This window comes from Zingiber officinale, chromosome 2A, assembly GCF_018446385.1.
Source record: "Zingiber officinale cultivar Zhangliang chromosome 2A, Zo_v1.1, whole genome shotgun sequence".
Lineage (NCBI taxonomy): Eukaryota > Viridiplantae > Streptophyta > Magnoliopsida > Zingiberales > Zingiberaceae > Zingiber > Zingiber officinale.
The window spans coordinates 153,686,014-153,710,740 of NC_055988.1; the positions used below are offsets into that span (position 1 = coordinate 153,686,014).

The 24,727-nt window shown below is 39.2% G+C and overlaps 2 protein-coding genes across 5 annotated transcripts; both read left to right on the forward strand.

Annotated features, from left to right (window-relative positions):
• The first annotated feature begins 2,056 nt into the window (after positions 1-2,056).
• On the forward strand, positions 2,057-6,211 carry LOC122042811 (probable serine/threonine-protein kinase PBL16). 4 transcript variants are annotated; one of them, XM_042603124.1, is made up of 7 exons: positions 2,057-2,454; positions 2,870-3,180; positions 3,257-3,404; positions 3,693-3,829; positions 4,049-4,147; positions 5,077-5,200; positions 5,704-6,211. In XM_042603124.1, the coding sequence occupies exons 1-7, from the start codon at positions 2,391-2,393 to the stop codon at positions 6,045-6,047; spliced, it is 1,227 nt and encodes a 408-aa protein (XP_042459058.1). In that variant the 5' UTR covers positions 2,057-2,390; the 3' UTR covers positions 6,048-6,211. The 4 variants fall into 4 exon arrangements, with proteins under 4 accessions (XP_042459058.1, XP_042459059.1, XP_042459060.1 ...); XM_042603125.1 differs by having other exon boundaries at positions 2,064-2,454; positions 3,257-3,392; XM_042603126.1 differs by lacking the exon at positions 4,049-4,147 and having other exon boundaries at positions 2,069-2,454.
• Positions 6,212-8,185: 1,974 nt separating this feature from the next.
• Positions 8,186-11,448, forward strand: LOC122042810 (pumilio homolog 15-like). Its single transcript, XM_042603123.1, has 6 exons — positions 8,186-8,338; positions 8,903-10,273; positions 10,347-10,506; positions 10,621-10,784; positions 10,859-11,120; positions 11,205-11,448. Exons 1-6 carry the CDS (start codon positions 8,187-8,189, stop codon positions 11,307-11,309), a joined length of 2,214 nt encoding a protein of 737 aa, XP_042459057.1. The 5' UTR covers position 8,186; the 3' UTR covers positions 11,310-11,448.
• The last annotated feature ends 13,279 nt before the right edge of the window (positions 11,449-24,727 follow it).

Sequence of the window (24,727 nt, forward strand, 5' to 3'; positions counted from 1 at the left end):
CCAATTCACCTCTAATATACATAATTATTAGCAGTGAATTTGTAACCTTCGTCGCTATTATCAAACGTTAGTGATGTTGTGATATTTCGCCACTAATAATGATGTTTAGCCACAAACTTAGATTTCGTCACTAATAATTCGTCGCTATTTTACTTATTTCTTGTAATGAGGGTTGAGTGAGAGAAAAGTAGATATGGCATCAAACTTTGATTTTGATCAAAGGAACACTGTGAGTATAATGTGGAAAGACTAAGACCATATTAGGCCTAATCTTCTCTCAAATCAGGCTAAGTTGGGCCTGGTCTCCCCACACTCTAGGCCTACATTAGGCCTGATATTAGAGAAGATCATGCCAACATGGTCCTAATCTTTCCACATCATGCTTATAGTGTTTCTTTGATTTAAACCAAGATTTGATACTATATTTACACTCCTCTCACTCAACCCTACTTGATGAGCGCAAGTTTACATAAATCTAAATACCCTATATTCATCAGTGAGTTTCAATCAAAACTCATTGATCAATCTAGAGAGCTCATATTGCGCTCATTTCATATCATGTGGGTTTCTGAGATTACAAGGAGTCGAAAAGTACCCTCCATTACTTATTTCGAGCTCCTAGAGGTGTTCCAGTATTATACTAACTTTGAGTCAGAATGTTTAGGCCTAATCTGCTAGAGACTAGGACCACGTTAGGTCTCATTTGAGAGCAGCTCTCAGATTAATCGACGTGGGTTCAGTGTGGGGAGACCATACCCAACGTGAGCCTAGTGTGGAGAGACCAAGACCAAGTTGGACCAGAGTTGTGAGCAGAACATGCCAATGTGGACATGGTGTAGGAAGACCAAGCCTAACATGGGTCTGATGTGGAAAACCAAGACCACGTTGAGCCAGATCTAATGTGATCCTAATCTTCCCACACCATGCTCACAATGTTTCTTTGATCAAAACTTTTGATATTATATCTATCTTCCTCTCATTTAATTCTACCGAATGGATGTAAGTTTATAGAAATTCAAATAACTTAGGTCCATCGATGGATTTTGATCAAAATCCACTGATTGATTTTAATTAAAATCCACTGATTGATTTTGATCATATATATTCAAGATGTCGAGCCATTCGTTAAGACTTATTTCCCTTTCTTCATGGCAAAAGGTGAATACACTCGTCCCTAGCGCCTTCGTCAATCCGTCCCAGGGCCAACACGGAGGAGGTAAATCACGGACGACTACTAGCCTTTGGAATAGTGATTAACACATAAGAGAGCTATTTACCTCGACTTTACCGATTTTCTAATACCAGATCTCATGATGATAATATCGCATACGCTAACCACTATACTCATCTAAAAGGACGACTTATTTCTCCTTCTTGATTTATCATGTTTGCACTTGTTGAATTTACTCAATCATCTATCAAATCGGTCATCTTTGACATTAATCGATTTAAAAAATTAATATCTTAATTTAAAAATGAAAAATTAGTGAGAAGGTGAAGAGGAACCAGAAAATATATACGCGTGCGGCTGAGCTAGTTGAGAGCAGTCCTCCCCAGTTTGCTCTCTAGTCCAGGTGCGGCGGACGATCGACGTCGACCCCTTGTACATTGGAAGTTTGCTAATAGCCGCTACTTCCAAACTCCAAGTTACTGGATTAATCATACAAGCTGTCTCTCTCTCCCGGCCAAAAGTAATATCCTTTGATTTACCCTTTTTTGCTAAAAAAAATTATAAAAGGCTCCCATTCGAAATTCTTGATTAGCAAGGGGCTCAATCTAGTCTTTGTCCTTAATTTATTCTTATTTACTCACTTGGATAACATGTGTATTTATTTATTTGGGTCAAAGGAAACGGCAAGAAATGCTTAACGTTGTCGTCCACAATAGCTTTCGATTATTTTATCAAACAAATTTAAACACATCAAATCTTAACTCGACTTACCTCGGCTCATTTACACTCCTAAATCCACCCTAAATCCACGGGACCACAGCACCACGCCGAAGGCGACTTCTCCATGCGCACTTTTGCTAGCTCAAACTCCACTACCTCCTCCACCTTCACCTGTTGGGTCTCCATGGACGGCGCTACTCGGTCCACCACATCCAAATGCTCCCCTTCCCCATCATTGCTTCACTAGACCATGAAGTGAAAGCTCCACCCACTCGTCTCCACTTTGCAGCCAGTCTGCGACCAGGAGGTCCGTCATAAGCATTCGTCAATAAATCTGTAGCGAGGCAAGAGCAGCAGCCCCGTGCGCTTCCTTCACCGAAAGGAGTGAGCTTTGGTCGTGGATGCCATCCTATCTCTGTCCTCAACCCTACTTGTGAAAAAGATCATCTTTGGCTGATCTCGCGCCTGGTGAGTTGTACTGGTAGTTCCTGGATAATTAATGGGTAACTGCTGGGTCAGAGGGAAGACATCCGTCTACGGAGTGTCATCCAGTGCCAAGTCAGGTGGGTCTCCTCTTTTTTAACTCCAGTGATTTGGTTGTCTCTGAGAATTGATTTTTTGTTTCTTATACTTATTTTTTAGTAGCTAAAGCTGTGATATTTTGCTAAAGAGCAAAGTAGATACGTGCTAAGTTTGATAAAGAAACTTACTATTTGTTCTCTGGGGTATTGCAAGTAAGGAATGGACACATGGTTTTCCTTGTATTCTTTAAAGTTTTGAAGTTGCTTGTGAATTTTTGACCTGAAACCATTATAGACTTTGTATCTTTTGGGGAAAACAGATTTAGCAATGTTTTCTTTTGATAATTGTGCTTATGCCTTAGTACAAATAGTCAGGTTTTAGCTTGTGCTGTACTGATGCATGTTAGATACACCAAAGGAAGCATGGATTGTAAAAGCTTGTTTTGTCCATCAACAGAATGCCCAAGACTCCAGACACATGTTGTGAGACAAGAGGAGAAGGAAGGTAGCAAATTGCCTTCAAACCCTGAGGAAGTTGAGGATTTGCGACGGGATACGGCAGTAAATCCCCTCATAGCTTTCACTTTCAGTGAGCTGAAGCTAATCACAGGGAATTTTAGGCAGGATCATGTTTTGGGTGTTGGAGGATTTGGTAGAGTTTACAAAGGTTTGATCAGCGAAGATCTCAGGGATGGGCTGCAACCCCTTCAAGTAGCAGTGAAAGTCCATGATGGTGATAACAGTCATCAAGGTCATAGGGAATGGCTGGTATCCATCTCCAATAACTCAATTGTTGGTTCTGTCTCGCTACTGTATTTTTGTTATAACAATATGGTGTTTACAGGCTGAAGTTATATTCCTCGGGCAACTTTCTCATCCAAATTTGGTCAAGTTGATTGGTTATTGCTGCGAAGATGAGCATCGAGTCCTAGTTTATGAATTCATGGCTAGAGGCAGTGTGGAGTCCAATCTCTTCTCAAGTATTTTTTCAGGCGATCCTCATGATTCTATTATGTTCTTGTTTGCAAATGAGATGGACCTTTTTTGTCTGGTTAATAAAGATTCATGAACAGTCGATTGTGCTTTTGGTCAATGCTGTTACCTTATATCTATATGATTTTGAACCAATGTGCACTCCTATGCTATATATACAACACATTTCCCCCAATTGTCACATCTTGTTTATTCACATCTTTTGATTTCTTCTGTCGCTTACGAATTTCTCGATGAATTTTCAATAGAACTTTTAGACAACTAATGGATTATATGCTGTTGTGCAGGAGTACTTCTTCCCCTTCCTTGGTCTATCAGAATGAGAATAGCATTAGGTGCTGCAAAAGGGGTTGCTTTCCTTCATGAAGCCAAGAAGCCAGTCATTTACCGTGATTTCAAGACATCAAATATTTTGCTAGATCAGGTCAGAAATTTCATAATGGTGTTATGTGTTCACTTTGCTACATAACAATCTACAAATTATTTTCACACTATGCTGTAGCAATATGAACGTCTTTTCACTAATTTGTATATGAAAGCAAATAGAAAAGGTATTAATAGTTGAGCAAAGGAATCTCTTATGTGCTCCTATTTTATATTCAATTTAGCTAAGTTCGTTCATTTTTCTGATTGCAAAATATAGATATGCAAACTGTGTTTGTCTACTGCAACCCTTGAATGTGGTCCATGGGAAGTTCAACCAATGCAGTCCTACCTTTGCATCCAGCAGCATTTCACACAAGTATGTTTAATGGGCATGACTCTACTGCTAGAATATAAGATAATAGACTTGGTATTACGGCAAAAATATTGATAGGCAAGACACTTCTATGAGGCCATCTTAAGGAAATTTACAGTTGATGTTACATGACTTCCCAAAATTCTATTCCTAGAATACAATGTCTATTTTCTTGAAATTGTCGAGCCTGCATTACTCAACAACTTCCCGAACTCTCGGGAGCAAAAAAATCGAACACTGGAGAAGAAAAAGAAGCAGCCATGCAATGGTGCTTTTTATATGAGTGGATGAGCATACTCCCTTTCCATAGAAAGTTTTAGCTGTACTTTGAATATTTTGCCTTTGGGGGACCACCTCATCCTAAGGGGCAATCATGTGTAGGCATCCCTTCAATGCATTGCCAATCTAGAAAGTACAATCTTCACACTCCTTTTTCTGTTGACTGTTTGCCTCAGCCAAAAATTGTGGAATTTTCACACTGTCATGATTCATGACTGCTCGATCATTACTTCTCTCATGTGTCAGTCACTATTCCAAAGACTAGTAGCCACCCGTGATTTACCTCCTCCGTGTTGGTCTTTGGACGAGTTGGCGGGGGGCGAGCGTAGTCGCCTTTGCCACCATGACTGCTAGAGCAACAAGTTGATCGAAGCAAATCAGCAATGATTAACAATTGGTCCGAACGGGATTGGAGAAGTGGACTCGTTTATAATAACAGAGATGTAGTTTTTGAGAATCCTATTTTAGCCATCTCCTTAAATTTGTTGTGGCCTCCAAACTCACAATAGCCCTTTGGTAAATTTCCCTCTTTTTCTGGCCTCTGTCGTCTCATGTTCTCATCTAATGTTCCTCGTTGAAATAAAATTTATTTGGATTCAACCACAAAAATATTGTATGAGTAGCATATATGATCATGGTTTTATGGACTGTAGGAATACAATGCAAAGCTTTCTGATTTTGGCCTTGCAAAAGATGGACCAGAGGGCGATAAATCTCATGTCACTACCCGAATAATGGGCACTCACGGATATGCAGCACCTGAATATATTATGACAGGTACAATGAAGCAGTCACCATTGATACTGTCGATTCTTCTTCTTCTTCTTTATTTTCTACATTTACATTTGAAGTTTCTATAAAATTTCCATTGGATCCGTTTCTCTTAACAACAACAATAAGTCAGATTGTAAGTATTAGACAAACATAAATTAAGTTGGGTAAAAAAGATTCTTGTTTTTTCGTTAAACAAAGAGTTACAAGCAATCTAATTTCACAAATTTCTTGAAACAACATCTTCTAAGATTCAAGGTTGTATCAGAATCATTAGAACTATTGTCTTTCTGAAAGTCCTAGTATTTACATGATCAAATTCTCTTCTCAGTATTTATAAAGCATATATGCTTTACTTGAATGTTACTTTCTGGGACTTATTTCTCCTACTTTATTTATCAAAACATTGATGCGATGTCTCTTAAGATATATATATATATGTATATATATATATATATATATATATATAATTCAAGTGTTCTAACGGGTAGGTTTTGCAATTCATGTAGGGCATTTAACTGCCATGAGCGATGTCTACAGCTTCGGCATCGTCCTTCTTGAGTTGCTCACTGGACGAAAATCGCTGGACAAGTCTCGGCCGGTCCGCGAGCAGATGCTTGCTGACTGGGCCGCTCCGTTACTTACCCAAAAGAAGAAAGTGCTCGGCATGGTGGATCCGAGACTGAGCGGAGACTACCCAGATAAAGCAGTGCAAAAGATAGCGATGTTAGCTCACCACTGCCTCAACCGCAACCCAAAGGCGAGACCCTTCATGAGAGACATCCTCTCCTACCTGGAACCTCTACAGATAGCTGAGGATGTCCCGACCACAATGACAATCATTAATCCTTAGCTTCTTTTTTTTGCCCCTCCTTTTTACAATGTATAAATTAAACAACTAGGTGGATACTGCGTTAGGATTTGAGGTTTTTGAATTAAATTGTAGGTTGGGTGAGTGAACATGATATAAATTGCAATAATCATTCGAATAAAAAGATAAAATAACTTTGTACTTCACTTAGTATAATTTTTAAATTAAGTTGAGACTATGAGTATGAATCCAACCCAAACCCATAAATGTTAAAGGCAAAATCATATCTTAGGGTTTAAGATTTAACATTTTGCTTATAATATATATATATATATTTCTATGTTATGTATGGCCGTGCCTAAGGGCATATCGGTTGAAGTGGATTCTTCTTTTTTATCAATAAAAACTCCTTCCCAAACTGTACAAGTTTCTTCCAAAGCATACGACTTTCTAGATGTATATGATGATATCTAGACAGATGGATCTTATATAAATCGTATGATGAAGTACCACATGAGTGGATATATAAGAATCCAAATCTGCTGAATCACTCATGTTATGATCTTCTACATCCTAGGTCTCCCCGTTATATATATATATATATATATATATATATATATATATATATATAGTGACATAACTATGCTTTTCACTCAGGAGGGGTAAAGTGACGGAGTCGGCAAACGATGATGGTGATGCTGGCAGCAAACAACGGTGTCGACTAAGCGAAAGAAATCAATTAAGTAAATTTCACCTCAATTAAAAGGTGTTTTTTCTATGGAGCATTGGCGAAGTGACGACGTTAGCCAAGTGAAGATAATGACCATACAACAAATGACAGTGACGATGGTAGTAATCAGTGTCCGACGATAGTGACTTGGGCTATAACGGCGGCAGCGACATGTCGCGAAAGATTTTGTGAGTAAAATTAGAGTTAGAAAAAAGAATATGAAAGAAATTATAAGAAGAAAAAAAATGAAAAGAGGAAAATCAAAGTTCGGGATTAGAGGAGGAAGAAGAAAAACAAATAAAGAAAAAAATTGACTTCGGAAAAGAGGAAAATAGGTTAGGTTGAAAGGGTGTTAATTGGAATTTTTTTGTTAAAAAGATGAGATAATTTTAAAATTTATGACTATATATTTTTTTTTAAAAATTTTTTCTCACCGTATTAATATTTGTCTTGATATAGTCCCTGTATATATATTAAGATTTAAGGTTTATGATTTAGATTAAAAGAAAATAAATTTTTTTAAAAAAATACTAGACACACGAATTACTTTAACAAAACTCTCTCTACTTGCAATTTAAGCAGAAAATTCATCCATATTTTGGTAAAGCTTAATTAAAATATTGTTTTTATACACCCGTTAGAAAAATTCAACCCAATTCTCTCTTTTTAGAAAAATATTGTTTTTTTAAAAAGGTATTGTTAAATTAGGATAGTTTTTAGTAACTTGTTAATATTTTAGTGAAGTAATAATTAGTCCATTTCTTTAATTTTTGAAAATAGATTAAAATTCAATGCTTTTAATTTTAATGGGATGAAGCTCATTAATTAATTAAAAAGAAATTTTAAATCGTTAATAGGACAAGGTTATTAACTAAGATAAAAACAATTAGTAATTAAGAGAAAAGAATTAGCCTCAGACTCCATTATTAACATATAAATATATTTATTTCTTGATATTATCTTTTGGATAATTGCGTGATAAACAAGATGTAGCTTTAAGATACTTTAATAATCATATAATTGTAAAATTATCTAGTCGTTTAAATTTTTTTAAGTTTGAATAAGTCACTGTGTTACTTTGTCAAAAATGCCTTTATGACGCTTTTAATTTGTTTTAACTTAAAAATATTTAAAACAACAAAAACAAAATAAGGATGCATGATTTAAATAAAAAAATAAACCTTGTAATGTTACACGTAAATTAATATGACTTTGTATAAAGTTTTTCTTTGGTTAATTAGTAATTAACTAGCTACAAGATTAATTAAACCATCTTATTTAATTAGCATTGACAAAAAAAAACATAAAACGTATTTTTTGTTTTTGGAAATTAGAGTAACAATTAATATCCACAGACAAAAAAAGAGAATTTTTCCTGTGAAAAGACAAAATTAACCCTGCATCCATGCATGCCTACCATATATTATTCGGATTCTTCTTAATGCAGGCTTATGAAGCGGACCGTCGGCGATTTATTCGGTCTCTTCTCCGCAGCTACCGCTACCGCCGCCGCCGCTTCCGTTCCTATCCGCCGTGGTAATCGCGTATTTGTTCTCTCACAAGTGACAAGTGGTGAAGCGCAGCAGCCCTTTCTCTATCGACGGTAAAAATCACTTCTTTTGGGCTCAGTTTTGTTTGCAGAGACAAGTTGCCGCTTTGTTAGGATTTCATTACCTTCTTCGTTCTAGGTTTAGTTTTCCGAGCGTATGGATTGAGTTCTCTCTTTATTTTCGCTTCTTTTTTTCTTCTAAAGAGAAATTGCTGCGATTGGGGTTTTAGGGATTTTAGAGGTTGAGATGACTTTGATATGGGATTTTAACTTCGATTGTTTCCTTGTTAGGATAGGTTATGATTCTAATTAAAAAGAGAATTTGAGATTAATTCTATTTTTCTTTCAGCATTGTTTCCGTATTTCTCTTGTTGAAATTTCTCAAAAAAAAATTTCTCCTTATAATCTGAATAGGAGTTATCCTTTTATTTTTCATGTTCTAAGCTGTATCCAACATGCGGAAGGATCAACAATAAACTATATAGGGATTGGGCTAGATTTATTTATTTATTTATTTACTCTGAATTGATCTTACAAACGTAGATGTTAATGAATTCAGCAATCCTCTTTTAACAATTTTTTTTACAATTAATGGAAGTTCTGCATTATGATAAACAGTTCGATTGCAATTTTGTACTCTTCCTCCTTCAACATGGAACCAGGGGACAGTTATCACCACGGTGCTAATCTCCATAACGTACTCGACAATAAAGAAAAGATGACGGCTGAAAATCCCTTTTCTAGTGAATTCATCCATGAGGCTGACATGCTCGAAAGGTCTTCTTCACGCCTAGGAAACTCAAACAGTCTGTTAAGTACTCCTCAACCAAGTTTGGTCTTACCAAACTCCCCGTTTGATTATCAGCATAATTTTAGTAACGATTACGGTGCCTCTTCTTCTGGTGTTAATCGAAACAGAGATGATTTTGATGAGATTTCTAGGCAGACGCCAAATGGTCTTGATTCTGATGTTGAGTTGTCCAACTGTTTAGCTGGTCAGAAGGACAAGGTTAGTGTGGATCGAGCCATGTTAGACTTGCCATTGACTCATATTGTTACTTCAGCATTCGAGGCAATGAATCTCGGTGATAGAATTGCTTCTAATCCTAATTGCAATATTTTCGAACAAGCTTCGTGTAGTCTTGCTTTCTCACCGGATAGAACAAGAGGCAAACAGATTGCAGAAGATGATCAGCAGCAAATTGAAGCCAATGGCTTTGCTTTGGAGCCTGTAAATGCTCGAGTTTGTCATCCAATATCACAGCGGCAGTTCTATACGGATGCGGCCTTCCGAGAACCATGGCACCAGCAGTGCGAATTTAACCAGCAGTACTATACGGATGAGACTGCTGGCGAAGGTTGGTACCGGCATTGCTCTTTCGAGAATGAGGAGAGGTATACAAGTCAGGCTCAGCATCTTTTTACACAACAGCTTCAAAACCAAAGTTCAGAGCATGTTCTTGGCAGTCGATCATATTTTCCTACTTCCATTTCTTATGGATCAGCACAAGGGAATGCAAATCATTATGATACTGCCAATGTGGTTAACAGAAATTATAATTCTTCAGAGCTCGGAAGATGCCTTTGCGAATACGGTCACCTATCAAACAGCTCTTTGGTCGCTAGGCAACATGAGCGTTCACCTGCTTATGACCCATGCCCAAACTTGGTTTTTCCAAGAGGAAATAGATTCACGGGTAATTTTGAGGATAAATATATGTATGATTCGTTTGACAATAGCTTTAGAGAATTACGTATATCTGAAAACGCTCCAGACGGTTTGGTTTTCCGAGAAGGAAGTCATGAAGAAGATAATGAGATGTTTGATAATCTGATCGATGATGTTGTTGGGCTAATGCCCAATTCCTTGTGGAGTTCTATCGTCCAAAAGATAGTAAAGAAATGTAATGAAGAGCAACTAAAACGACTAGTTGAGAGAATTTCAAGGAATGGATTCGAACTCTTAAAACTCTGCTGCAATCATCATGCGTACGTGTGTGTATATTTATACATATATATCTTGTAATTAAATATTGATAACCTTTTTGTTCTTCCTTGACAGGACTCGTGTTGTTCAGAAGATTATCGAAAAACTCAGACGCGCTGAACAATATCGCATGATTGTAGTAGCTCTGAAGCCTCATGTAGTGACATTGATAAAGGATAGCAATGGCAGCCATGTTGCAGAGTGCTGCTTCAAGTTTCCACCAGAATACAGAGAGGCAAGTGCAGCCTCTAGCTACTTTTAACTTATGATCATATTTGGCATCTCATAGAGATGCATGTTTTGAACACGCACGTTAGTAGTTAGATTGAATTAGATTCACTTTGTTCAGCCACTTTTTGAAGATGCGGTTACTAATTGTGTGGAGCTAGCAAGGGATGGTCAAGGCTGCTGCGTTCTTCAGAAATACATGGAATTGGTAGAGGGAGATCAGAAATTCCTATTGCTGAGAACGCTCACGTCAAATGCTTTCGACCTTTCGCAAGATCCTTCCGGGTACATATGCACCTTTACTTGTCTGCCTGTTCTTTGAAATGTATATAGATTATGAATTCTGCTACACTGAGCAGAAACTACGTGGTGCAACATATTATGGAACAAGAAATTTCATGGGCAACCAATGCAATCCTCGATCAGCTGGAGGGATGCTACGCACTTTTATCGTTGCAGAAAGTCGCCAGCCATGTGGTGGAGAGATGTCTCATAGCTGCAACTGGTGAGAGACTGGACAGCATGATCATGGAGCTGATCAGAGATCCTCGTACTCTTCTTTACATCTCTCAGAATCAGTATGGGAATTATGTGATTCAAACAGCTCGAAAGCAATGCACGGTTGGTCCCTGCCATTTTTCCCCTTGTCTTAAACCTTAATCTGAAGATTTTCTGATAATTTAATTAATTTTTCTTACTGAACAGGGTGCACTACTAGCTGCTTTTCGTGAGGCCATCAGACTCCTTGCTCCAGCACTCGGTTCCAATCCTTATGGAAGGAAAGTTCTTGCGAGCATAAACCGCAAATAGCAGTTGATTTGTGCATCAATTTTCATTGATACACTTCTTTTTTTATCTTCCCCTAGAGTGCAAAGAGTCCGGTAGGTATGTTTCTGATTTTGTATCAAGTGATGAGTGTTGTTTGTAGAAACAAATAGTTCTTGTTGTTTTCTGGCAAATAATTTTGTTTTTAAATTTCCACTTGTCTGTACGGTATATGGTTGCAATTTAATTATAATGAATATGTTGTAATAACTCCTCTACGATGAACCAGTTATAGCCGATCCCAGTCTAGATAAAAAAGAAGGATTATATTAGGTTATCAGTCAATATTAAACTATAGTAAATGTTTAATAAATGAATCCATTAAATTATTATGCTAATGTTAAATGGTTCCCAGGAAGAAATATGTTACAAGTTCTGACTATAATGTCTCGACAATGACCACTACATCTTTAGAACTCAGGTGTAATGTTAAATATGTAAGAGTTAGCACTGTAGGGTTCGACTATAACGTATTGACAAAGATTGTTATATCTTACTTGGGTATAGTCTTAAATAGGTAAGAGTTATCAAATCATAGGTTTGATAAGAACAAATATTATAGGAAAATTAATAGTCTAAGATTTGGAATATATAACATAGAAACTCTCACTAGTAAATCAATGGAGGTAGTAGATGTGATGATTAGAAGAATAATTAGTATTTTGCGTGTCAGGAGACAAAATGCATAGGCGGGAAGACAAAGATGATAGAGAACTCTGATTTTAAGTTATGGTACACGAGAAATTGTAAAACAAGAAATAGAGTAGATATTGTTGTAGATAGTTCGTTAAAAGATGAAGTTGTATGAGTAGCTAGAAAAGGAGATAAAATTATAGCCCTTAAAATAATAGTGACGAAAGAAACTATGAATGTAATTAATATATATACCCGCAAGTAGAATTAGATGATGCTACCAAATCAAGATTTTGGGATGACTTAGATGAAGTATTATAAAATATTCTACCAAATGAAATGATTTTAATAGAAGGTGATCTAAATGAGTATGTCCGAGTGAAAAATGAGGAATATGATAAGGTACATGGGGGTTATGAGTTTGGAGCGAGAAATGAAAAGGAGAAAACTATATTGGATTTTACAATAGCATATGACCTTATATTAGCTATACGCTTTTTAAGAAAATAGAAGAACACATGATCACATTCAAAAGTGAGAATAATAAATCGAAAATTTACTTTCTTATGATTAGGAAGAGGGATAGCAAGATTTGTAAAGATTACAAGGTCATCTCGAGAAAGCTTAACTATCCAATATAGGTTAGTAGTGTTGAATATACACCTTAAGTATAGTATCAATAGAAAGAAAATATATATAACTCCTAGAATTAAGTGGTCAAAGTTAATGATGGAAAGTAAAATATATTTAAGGAGAATGTAGGTATACAAGCATTAGGTGAAATATACGGTGACTCTAATACGATATGAGATAAGACGATATTAAAGTTGAAAATAGTATTAAGAATGTACTTAGTAAGTCAAAGGGGCATGCACCACTAAGTAAGGAATCTTAATAATAGAATGAGAATGTACAAAAGAAAGTAAAAAAAAACGAACAGTTTATAGGGAATTATATATAAGAATGAGAACAACTTTAAAAAATATATACAATAACTAAGAAAGAGGCTAAAAAAGTAGTAAATAAAGCAAAGAATGAAACTTTTGAACAATTATTTCAATTGGATACAAAAGAAGTAGAAAAAGACATTTATAGAATAACTAAAGTAAGAGAAAGAAAGATAAAAGACCTTATCCAAATAAAATATATTAAAGATGAATGTAATAAGGTACAAGCAAATAAATAAAAAAATAAAAGAGCAGTGGAAATGTATTTTTATTAACTTTTTAATGAAGGTTTACATGACCAATTTAACTTAGGTAATTTAAATATGTCAAATGAGTATAGAAATTTAAATTTTTATCATAGAATTTAAATTTCAAAAGTAGAATAAGTTTTAAATGGCATGCACAGTTAAAAAGTCGTTAGACTAGATGATATTTCGATAGAGGTATGGAAATGCACAGAGAAATATGGTATTAATGATTTATAAAATTATTTAACATGATATTGAAAGTGAAAAAAATGGCTGATCAATAGAGGATAAATACTCTAGTTCCCTTATATAAGAATAAAGGGAGATGTACAAAATTGTGTAAATTATATGGGTCTTAAACTAATTAGTCATATCATGAAGCTTTGAAAAAGAATAATAGAAAAAAGATTAAGGACGGAGACCACAGTGATTGAAAATCAATTTGGGTTCATGCTTTAAAGGTCAACAATAGAAATTATACATCTTCTTAGACAACTAATTAAAAAGCAATATCTACATGTGGTATTCATTGACTTAGAAAAAGTTTATGATAGAGTCCCAAGGGAAATTATATAGAGAATTCTAGAGAAGAGATGTGTTAACATAACATATATTGAACTAAATAAGGATATGTATGAGGATATAATGACTAGAGTAAAAAGCAATATCTACATGTGGTATTCATTGACTTAGAAAAAGTTTATGATAGAGTCCCAAGGGAAATTATATAGAGAATTCTAGAGAAGAGATGTGTTAACATAACATATATTGAACTAAATAAGGATATGTATGAGGATATAATGACTAGAGTAAAAAAAAATTTAGGAGGAGTAACTGAAGTATTTCCAATAAAGATAGGGTTGCATTAAGGATAAGCTTTAAATATCTATTTTTTTTAAACTAATTATGGACGAACTCACTGTATGCATTTAAATTACAATATTGTGGTGCATGTTGTTTAAAGATAATGATCCTGTCCGAGTGCTGAGTCAATGGTTGCTGGGGACGTAGCACTCTCGCTGACTCTGTGAAGCCCTCTGAGTGACGTAGATCTCTAGCGAGAACTTGCAAGCATAAAACCGAGTCGGGAAGGGGATCCCGGCGGCGATCCTCCGACGCTCACGTCAGCTCCCAGCGGCAAGAACTCGAAAGAGAGTGACAAGAACTGTAGGTACAGTGGTGAATCGCGCATACCTCCGTTGGAGTATGGGGGTCCTTATATAGGTCTCCCTGAATACGCATGCACGCTCACCGAGACGTGCACGCTTCTCAAAGCATACCTGTAATGAGTGTGTCAGAAAAGCGTGCTTGACGTCATACCTCAATAGCATGAGCATATCCCTGACGTGATAGTGGAAACTTTCGTCGTACGATTCTCTGTCTGATCTGGCCGCCTACCATGCTGTCTGTCGGCGACACTTGTCTCGAGGAAGATAGAGTTACCTGCCCCTTTTGTCTTATACCAAGCCGAACAGAAGAACCACTTGGCTAACGTTGTGGTTGGCCGAGCGGGACATATGCTCGACCAATCATATGACGACCCTAGCGCTGCTCGTACGAACGGGAGAACCTCGATGGCCATGGTTCCCGTTCGGTTGAGACGAAAATTGCTCAGCCTTCGTTTCGTGCTGTTAAGTCGTGCTAGTCACTCGCCGGGCGTCAGGAGCTCGGACCCGACTCGAGCCGAGCTGTTGAGATGCCGGGTCGGCTTTCCACCGATCGGGGAGGTGATTCGCCCAGTTGGGCGCCTACAGGGTGTTGATCACCTTGACCTCCCGTCGGACGAGCCCCCCTTTACCACTGGATCACATGTCTTCCCTTCAAGTCTAGTCGAAGGAGGCTGAAAGTCCGACTGACTAGACAAGTAGCCTGGTGAGAAACTGGCTGGTCGACCAGTAGATGAGTTGGATCCCACCGGTTCCCGTAGGACAGGCCTTTTTCTCCCGGTCAGTGCTTCGTGCCTTTGTACTTGGCCATTTTTGGATACTTTTCCTCACCGCTGTCGAGGGGGCGCGGGTTGGTCGGCTACTGCTGACGTCGTCCGAATCTCCTTGTGATACGTGCAGATCGCTTCCATTAAGGCCGAGCACGCACCCATTAAATGTTGACCCGTGGGGGGATGCCACGTGTCGCTGGTGCAGTCACCGCACGTCCGAGGTGACAGTTGTTGATGCGACGTTTGACGGTTTGAATTCAACGGTCAGATGCGCACTTCGATCCCTGTGCCCTAGATCGGACGACTCAGCTCAGCCGTGCCCATCTTTATAAAGCTTTGGTGTCGTCGCTGTTGGGATCTTAGATGGCTAGAGGGGGGGTGAATAGCTCCTTTAAAAACTTAAACGAAAACTTCTACACAGATAATCGTTAGCACAGCGGAATTAGACAACTAAAGGAGAGAAAAACATAAGCACACTAACACTAGGATTTACGAGGTTCGGGGATAACTTGCCCCTACTCCTCGGCGTGTCCGTAAGGTGGACGACTCCTTAATCTTCGGTAGATCGCACCCCGGATAAATTCCGGCTAAAGATCCTCCTTTTCGGTGGAGTAACCTCTCCACAAAGATCACAAGAGTAGCTTTGAAAGTGAAGCACAATTACTTACAAAGTGTGGCTAAAGGATTTAACAGTTTAACTTACAGCCATGAAGCAGAAAAACAACGACAGGAGGAGTCAGCCAAGAGCTCAACGAAAACGCACAGCCTCTTGCTTGAACGACAGAGAGAGTTTTTCCAGAGTGTGTTTTCATCCTCTCCTCTTCCTCCTTCTTATTTCTCTGCTTTCTTCACTGCGTTTGCCTGCATCGAATCACTGCAAACCAGTAGCGTATCACTGTCGCCAAACCAGGCATCGCCAATCACGCTTCTTCCTCATCTGAACTCACACCAATACCATCCTTGGTCTTCACTGGTGTCTCTGAGCTCGAACCAATAAGGAAGAGTCAAGCTGATCGCAGCCAGTGAGACAACTGAACAAGCCAGTGAACGTTGACGCTTCTTATGCACAATTTGCAGCGATAACCAGTAGAAAAACCATTTTGTTTTATTCCTTTGATAGTCATTGATTTGAATTCAAACATCACCATGGTACCTGCAGCCTGTAACTCAAAAAGCTCACAAGCAGATGTTAGATCGATGCATCGAAACGCAGTCGAAATCTCGAGAAGTAGCGGAGAGCGTGCGACATCGCGTGGATCGGCCGCAGACCGATCCATAGATTCTGGACCGATCGGAGATCGGTCCGGGAAGATCCTGATCGTCTGTGGACCGATCAGACTATGTGGATCGGTCCACGCACCGTTCCACCCTTTCTCGGCGCTTCGATCACTTCTTTACGATCGGTCAGACCGATCGATAACCCACGTAATGCTTACGTAGTTACCGATCGTCCACGCATCGATCGTTAACCTACGTAATACGTAGTTACTGATCGGTCCACGCATCGACCGTTAACCCACGAATGTTTACGTGGATCCCGATCGGTCACCGCATCGAGATAGCCCATGAAAGTTCAGGTTACTGATCGGTCACCCGACCGATCAGTGATCTTGGAGTATCACTGGATCGGTCTGCAGACCGATCCAGACGACCAAGGTATCACTGGATCGGTCTGTAGACCGATCCAATGCTACCGAGTGAGTTTTGCAGCTTTTCAGCCCGAAACCCTGAGGTCTTCCTGGTCCCGAGACCGAGCTACCGAGCCCTCTCTGACCTAGTCCGGAGAACGAGCTACCGAGCCCTCTCCGATCTCATCCGGTCCAGAGAACGAGCTACCGAGCCCTCTCCGACCTCATCCGGTCCAGAGAACGAGCTACCGAGCCCTCTCTGACCATTCCGTGCCAAGTCACCATACTTGGACTTTTCCCATGCCAAGCTCCCTGCTTGGACTTTTTACCAGATATCTGGTCAACCTTGACCCATCTGGATTTCCCTTGCCTGGCTTCACTCACCAAGACTTTCCCTCCCAACTGATCAACCTCGATCAGTAGTCATTCTGAGTTAAATTAATATCTGATACAAACTTAAATCAGTGTCAACATCAAAACAACAGCCAGGTCAGACTGTATCAACAATCTCCCCCTTTTTGTTGTTTGACAACACGATTTAAGTTTAGATCAGAATTGTTCAAATTTTCATAATTTTAGGGGAATCAAGATCCTCCCCCTAAGACAAACTTTCATTTAATTCTAAACTTAGTTACCTTCTCCCCCTTTGTCAAACACCGAAAAGGTGCGAACCAAGTAAGAAAATGTTAAAAGACTCCCCCTTAACCCATACTGTTTTCTTTCTTAATCCCCCAAAATGTCTCTAAGTGTATTACGAGACAGTGATAAAGAGATAAAGGACAAACAGGACATGCAAGTGAACAGCATATTAATATCCAATAGAAAATGAAGCATAATAAAGAGCAAGCAAAAAGAAAACGGAGTAGTATAAATACAGGAGTAGCATCCGAAGTGCAAACATCTAGGTCAGTCATAAAGACTAACAAATAACATCCAAAATACAGACAGCCAACAAACAAACTGTATCAATCAACATCCTCACACTGAGGAATATCACCATCATCGGCAGGAGGGGTGAAATCCTGAGGCGGCATGCCGGAGGATGAATAGCCTGGGTAAGACTGCGGAGGCGGGTAGCGTGCCATCCATCCGAGTAGCAACTGCTGTGTCACCACCTGATGACTGCGCATATCATCGAAGCGCTGGTCAATATGCCCGCGCAGGTCATCGTAGCGCTGGTCAATCCGTATGCGTAGTCCATCGAACTCAGCAGCCACCATCTCCTCGTGACGATCAAATCGGCTCTCCAACTCAGCGATCTGCCAGCGCAGGTCTGGATCCGCCTCGCCAATGTCGGCAGGAGGAGCAGCAACAGGAGCAGCTGCAACCTGTCGTGGAGGTCCCCGTGGTAACTCACCTAAAGCTCTCCCATCCTTCCACTGAACATCCCCATTTTGCCCTTTGATTCCAGACTTGGAAAATGCCCGTTTCCCAAGTCGGCAATCCTGCCTGACCATTTTGATTATTCTACCCTTAGAGACATCAATCTGAAGGGTCTCAAGCCAATCAGTAATTATATGCCCATAAGGCATATAAATAGTGAAGCCGCTAGGCTGAGAATATGATATGATCGAGGAGTAGATGCTCGACATGATATCAAAATCGAGACGCCGACGCAAATCATAAAGCATAAGACAATGATATGATCGGATCTCAGATAATGGTTTAGATGTGATAGGTAGAAGGCAGTTCGTGACAATTTTAAAAAGAATGTAATCTTGAGGAGATAATCTCAAGGCTGCAAAAGTAGGGAAGTCAACATCTAGCTCATCTAGCCCTTGTCTAGGCTGTCTGAAGAAGTACTCATATATATCGTCAGGTGAGATATTAAACGGTGGAGGTAACTGATTTGGTAAGTCAGGAAATATCGAAAAGACATCACCGGAACACCTCCGACAATTGAGATACTCAAAGAAAGATGAGATACTGAAATCAAGAGTCCGCTTAGCAACCCTTGTTTTAAAACCTTGATCATTAGTCTCATGAAGGTTATTATAGAACTCAGAGACCAAGTCATAGTTGATATCCCGTTCCAAGTAGACTAGTGAATCGAGTTTGTAGTATGCTATGATTTCGGACACTTGTGGGCAAAATTCGTCCATGAATTTTCTATCCACGGACCTACAAGGGAGTAATTTGAATGTCCTTTGTTGAAAAGCTTGCTCAGACTGGCGGTTTGGGAATCTATTGGAACTAGCTGGTTGGGGTCGAGAGGGAGCAGGAGAAGTTTTGAATTTGGATGTCTTGGTTGGTTCCTTAGAGGTTCCCTCACCATCAGTGGGTTTCTTCCTAATGGGACACAATGGGAAAAACGAAAAGCACAGGAGCCACCAACAATTAAGAACCGAAACAACAGAACAACAGATTCAGTGAGAAACATAATGCCAAGTTCTAGAGAGGTAAGAAGTTACCTTGGTGCCATTTGAACTTTAGACTAGGGCTTCCGAGGGTTAGAGCTTCGGGTAGGGTTTGGCGTGCAAAGAGAAGAGAAAAAGGGTGAACTGGTGGGGAGAGTCGGCTAGGGTTCGCGTGAACGAAGAAAAGAAGGGATCGGGAGGTTTTAAGGGTTTAGATGGGTGTACAGTGAAGAAATGATCGGACGGTTGTCCGATCAGAAGGTGTCAGAAGCCTCCTGATCGGTCCCTGGACCGATCCAGGAACATCCTGATCGGTCCACGGACCGATCAGGAGACGATCAGTACGATCAGCGAGCTTCCTGATCGGTCGGTAGACCGATCAGAGATTGATCAGTGGCTTTTGTGCCGAATTGATCTGATCGGTCTCCGGACCGATCAGGGATCTCTCTGATCGGTCTGTAGACCGATCAGAAAGGGATCAGTAGCGTGCTAGACTGACTTGATCGGTCCGTAGACCGATCAGTGTCTGATTTCTCCCGTAATTTCAGTAACTGAAAGTTGTAATTCCGGTAACTGAAAGCTGTAATTTCAGTAACTTGTGTTCGATAATTCGTGGAAGTTTCTCTAGGAAAGCTTCCATGTTCAGAGCCTAGAACCTACAAGCATAACTCTTACCTAAAAGTTATGGTCTGAACTTGTTTATAGTCTTAAGGTTTCAGATTCTTATCAAACAAAAACCTCACACTAACTCCAACCATATGGGGTTCTGTCTTCTTGGTCCTTAAGAGTTCAAAACTCATTTCTATGATCAGGTTCAAGTTTGTCAAAATATAAACAACTTGTCCTAATTTTCAAGCAAGGCACGAAAGCTGAAATTCTTGATCCTTGTTATGTTTAGTTTCAAATTTGTCAAAATATAAACAAGTTGTTATTATTTCCTTTAATACCCTATCATTTTATCAATCAAAGTCATGACTTGAACCAAGCAACAATACCAATCAACACATCAACCATCAACCATGATTAGAAAATTTCTAGGCAAAAGTCCAACCAAGATTCCTTGGTTGGAATATATGAGTAAGATCTAGGAGCCAAATACACATGAATTATGTAATGGCCTTCCCCATACTCAATTAATGTCTCTTCAACCTAATTATTCAAGGGATGCATGATACATCTTGAATAATTGGGTTGATCCTAGCATCTCACCCCATTTCTAGCAAACAAAAATATTTTGTTAAACCTTATAGTTTGTGTGAGATGTTCCCAAGTTGCCCAAATTATTGTCCCAATTACTCTTGTCATTTTAATAGTCCTTATTGATCATGGTGAAGTTCTAATGACCTAAGGAGCCAAACACATTCCCAACTCCCTCCTTAAATGACTAAATTCATTCTCCGGAAGGGGTTTAGTGAAAATGTCGGCTAGGTTTGACTTTGACTCCACATATGTGAGCACAATGTCTCCCCTAGCTACGTGATCTCTTATGAAGTGATGACGCACCTCAATGTGTTTGGTCCTCGAATGATGGACTGGATTTTTAGTTAGGTTGATCGTGCTAATGTTGTCACATAGCACTTGTACACCCTTATATGAAAGTCCATAATCCTCTAGAGTGTGAATCATCCACAACAATTGTGATACACTCTCTCCCATGGCAATGTATTCAGCCTCGGTCGTGAGAGAGCCACACAATGTTGCTTCCGACTTGACCAACTAACTAATGATGAACCTAAAAATTGGCAACCCCCACTAGTGCTTTTCCGATCCAGTTTGCACCCAGCATAATCGGAATCGGTATAACCTATCAAGTCAAAAGACTCTGTACGAGGGTACCATAGACCTACTCGAATTGTGCCCTTAAGGTATCTCAATATTCTCTTAACTGCAATTAAATGAGATTCCTTGGCACAGACTTGATATCTAGCACACATGCCCATAGCAAAAAGTATGTCTGGTCGACTAGCTGTGAGATATAGAAGACTACCAATCATGCTTCTATATTGCGTTAGATCAATTGGTTTTCCACTCTCATCATTGTCAAGGCGAGTGCTTGTCGCCATTGGAGTGGACATTTCCTTAGAGTCACTCATATTGAATTTTCTAAGCATCTCTTGAGTGTATTTCGTCTGATGGACATAAATGCCATCTCGAGTTTGTTTGATTTCAAGTCCAAGGAAGAATGTCAATTCTCCTACTAGACTCATCTCAAACTCACTTTCCATGTGAGAAATAAATTCATTCAAATAACCCTTGTTATTTGAGCCACAAATTATGTCATCGACATATACTTGGGCTACAAAAATATTTTCACCATCTCTACGCAGAAATAGTGTTGGGTCTATTTGGCCTTTTACAAAGCCCTTTTCTAGTAAATAAGTTGACAGCCTTTTATACCAAGCTCGAGGTGCTTGTTTAAGCCCATAAAGAGCTTTCTTGAGCTTGTATACGTGGTTTGGAGCTTCGGTACTCACAAACCCCGGGGGTTGTTCAACATAGACCTCTTCTTTAATGAAGCCATTTAAGAAGGCAGATTTAACATCCATTTGATAGAGCTTGAAACCTCTATGTGCAGCAAAAGCTAGCATCAAACGAATGGATTCTAATCGGGCCACGGGAGCATAAGTCTCATCATAATCGAGACCTTCGACTTGACTATAGCCCTTGGCTACAAGTCTTGCCTTGTTTCTTACAACTTCGCCCTTTTGATTTAACTTATTTTTGAAGACCCATTTAGTTCCAATAATGGTGGTCTTCTTAGGTCTAGGAACTAAGTCCCACACTTGGCTCCTTTCAAATTGACCTAACTCATCTTGCATAGCTATGATCCAATCAGGATCGCGCAATGCCTCATCAACTAATTTTGGTTCAATCTCTGAAATCAATGCGACTTCATTAGACTCATTTCTAAAGAATGACCTAGTTCTAACCCCTTGTTGGATATCTCCCACGATTTGGTCTTGGGGATGACTAGTGGTTATCCTAGATTGTCTTGGTGTTGGTGGTGCCTCATGAATGGTCTCACTAGGCACAGGCAAGGACTCAATATCAGGCAAGGGATCAACCGGAGCCCTTTGTTGCCTTTGCTCATCGTCATCAGAGTCAACCTCGACTCTTTCTTCATTTTGATCATTCAAACTTAAATTTCTAAGTTCAAGTTGAATTTTTCCTACATCCCTTGATTGATCATTTGATTTAGGGATTTCTTCAAAAGCTACATCAGAGGACTCTTCAATCAATTTAGTCCGATTGTTGTAGACTCGATAGGCTTTGCTGGTGAGCGAGTACCCGACCAGTATCCCTTCATCAGCCTTGGCCGAAAATTTTCCAAGATGGTCCTTGGTGTTCAAAATAAACACCTTACAACCAAACACCCTAAGATGTTTAATTGTAGGTGGTTTCCCAAACCAAAGTTCATGAGGAGTCTTTCCTAAAAACCTATGTATCAGGATTCGGTTTTGCACATAGCAAGCTGTATTTTCAGCCCACAAGTAACTCGGTAGTGAGTACTCATTGAGCATGCTTCGTGCAGCCTCTTGTAAGACTCGGTTCTTTCTCTCCACAACCCCATTTTGCTGTGGGGTCCTTGGAGTTGAGAACTCATGTCTATATCCTTTTGCTTGACAAAATTCTAAGAACCTATGGTTTTGAAATTCACCACCATGATCACTTCTAATGGTTTTAATTGTTGTTGATTTTTCATTTTCAGTTCTTCTACAAAAAGAAATAAAAATATCTATGGTTTGATCCTTAGTTTTCAAAAAGAAGGTCCATGTATATCTAGTAAAATCATCAATAATTACTAAACAATATCTACTACCATTCAACGAAATAACATTGTTACAATCAAACAAGTCCATATGTAATAAGTCTAAGGCAGTAGATGTACTCATAATGCTTTTACCTTTATGAGATGCTTTTGTTTGCTTACCCATTTGACATGCATCACATAGTTTGTTCTTTTGGTACTTGATGCTTGGTAAGCCTCGTACTAGTCCTTTGTTGGCCAACTTCCGAATGTTCTTCATGTTTACATGTGCCAACCTTCTATGCCAAAGCCAAGACTCTTCTTCTTTTGACATGAAACACTTAATCAAAGCATTAGTAGCACTTTTAAACGATACTTGATAAATATTATCAACCCTTGTGCCTACTAGTACCGTGTCAAGTGTGTCAATGTGTTTAACCAAACATTGACTTGAATGAAATTCAATTGTGTAACCCGTATCACACAATTGACTGACACTTAGGAGATTAAAAGTCATCCCCTTGACTAGAAGAACATTCTTGATGTGGAGACATTCGGATATATGAATGTCTCCAACCCCTATAACCTTAAGACTACCATTATTGCCAAAAGACACATTACCTCTATTTTTATTTTGTATGGTAGAGAATAGTGACTTGTCCCCTGTCATGTGCTTGGAGCATCCACTATCAACAAACCAAGTTGATAGACGCTCCCCCTGACCAATGCCTACAAGACACGAAAGACGGATGTTTTAGGTACCCAAATTCTGGGACCTAATGCATCTACAATGAGAGACTTAGGCACCCATGCCTTAGTCACCTTCTTCCTAGTCTCATGAACCCTAGAAACATGTGTTCTATGAAATTGGGTTCTTGACACTAAAGAAATAAAACTAGACTCCTTAGGTTGGTATCCTAATCCAGCCTTGTTGTAAACCGCCCTTTGGGCATTTAGAATCATGTCTAAGGTCTTAGAGCTGGTTGAGAATTTCTCAAGAATTTTCTTGAGCTTCTCAATTTCACCCTTCAAGGTTTTGTTTTCATCCTCTAGGGCCTCTTGATAAAGGTCATCGACCTCATCTTCCCTAAGGGCCCTTAATTTCTCTATTTCATCTTTTAGCAGTTTAGTTTCTGTTTTTGATTTTTTAAGGGAAGTAGACAAATGTGCAATTGTTTTATAACACTTTTCTAAATGGGGAGAGGTTACCTCTTCATCATCCGAAGATGATGAAGTCGCGGCTGAAGAGCTTGAGTCCTCACTCTCGGACTCGGACTCCTCTCTTGCCATGAGGGCTAACTGCCGTGTACTCTTCTCCCTCTCCTCAGATGAACTTGAAGAAGACTCATCCCATGTAGCTTTTAGAGCCTTCTTCTTCTTGACTCTTTCCTCCTTCTTTTTGGCTCGTTCCTCCTTCCTTTTTAATTTCGGCCACTCGCTCCGATAGTGTCCCTCTTTGCTGCACTCATAACATGTAACATTAGTTTTGTCAATATTTTGTTCACTAGGTTTACCTTTCCCTTTGTATCTTCTGCTCCTTCTCATGATTCTTCTCACGAAGTTGGCCATCTCGCTTGATGATGATTCACCTTCATCATCGGACTCGGAGGAGGATGAAGATGAAACAATTTCTTTCTCCTTCTTCTTTTCTTTCTTTCTTCTTCCCTCCTTGCTCTTTTCTTCTGCAACCAAAGCAATACCTTTCTCTTTTTGCCCTTTGTTAGCAAGTTCATGTAATTCCATTTCACAAAAAAATTCATCTAACTTAACAATGGAAAGATCCTTGGATACCTTGTAGGCATCCACCATAGATGACCACAAGGCATTCCTAGGAAAAGCTTTTAGAGCATACCTTACGAGGTCACGGTTTTCTACTCGTTCATCCACCGAATGGAGACCATTGATG

Bases quoted from the DNA above. Each gene is read 5' to 3' on its own strand.
- LOC122042810 (XM_042603123.1), top strand. From the start codon at position 8,187: ATGAAGCGGACCGTCGGCGATTTATTCGGTCTCTTCTCCGCAGCTACC. The intron at 10,274-10,346 runs GTACGTGTGTGT...CTTCCTTGACAG, and splicing joins CTCTGCTGCAATCATCATGC to GACTCGTGTTGTTCAGAAGA. The intron at 11,121-11,204 runs GTTGGTCCCTGC...CTTACTGAACAG, and splicing joins CAGCTCGAAAGCAATGCACG to GGTGCACTACTAGCTGCTTT.
- LOC122042811 (XM_042603124.1), top strand. From the start codon at position 2,391: ATGGGTAACTGCTGGGTCAGAGGGAAGACATCCGTCTACGGAGTGTCA. The intron at 3,181-3,256 runs GTATCCATCTCC...TGGTGTTTACAG, and splicing joins AAGGTCATAGGGAATGGCTG to GCTGAAGTTATATTCCTCGG. The intron at 3,830-4,048 runs GTCAGAAATTTC...TGCAAAATATAG, and splicing joins CAAATATTTTGCTAGATCAG to ATATGCAAACTGTGTTTGTC.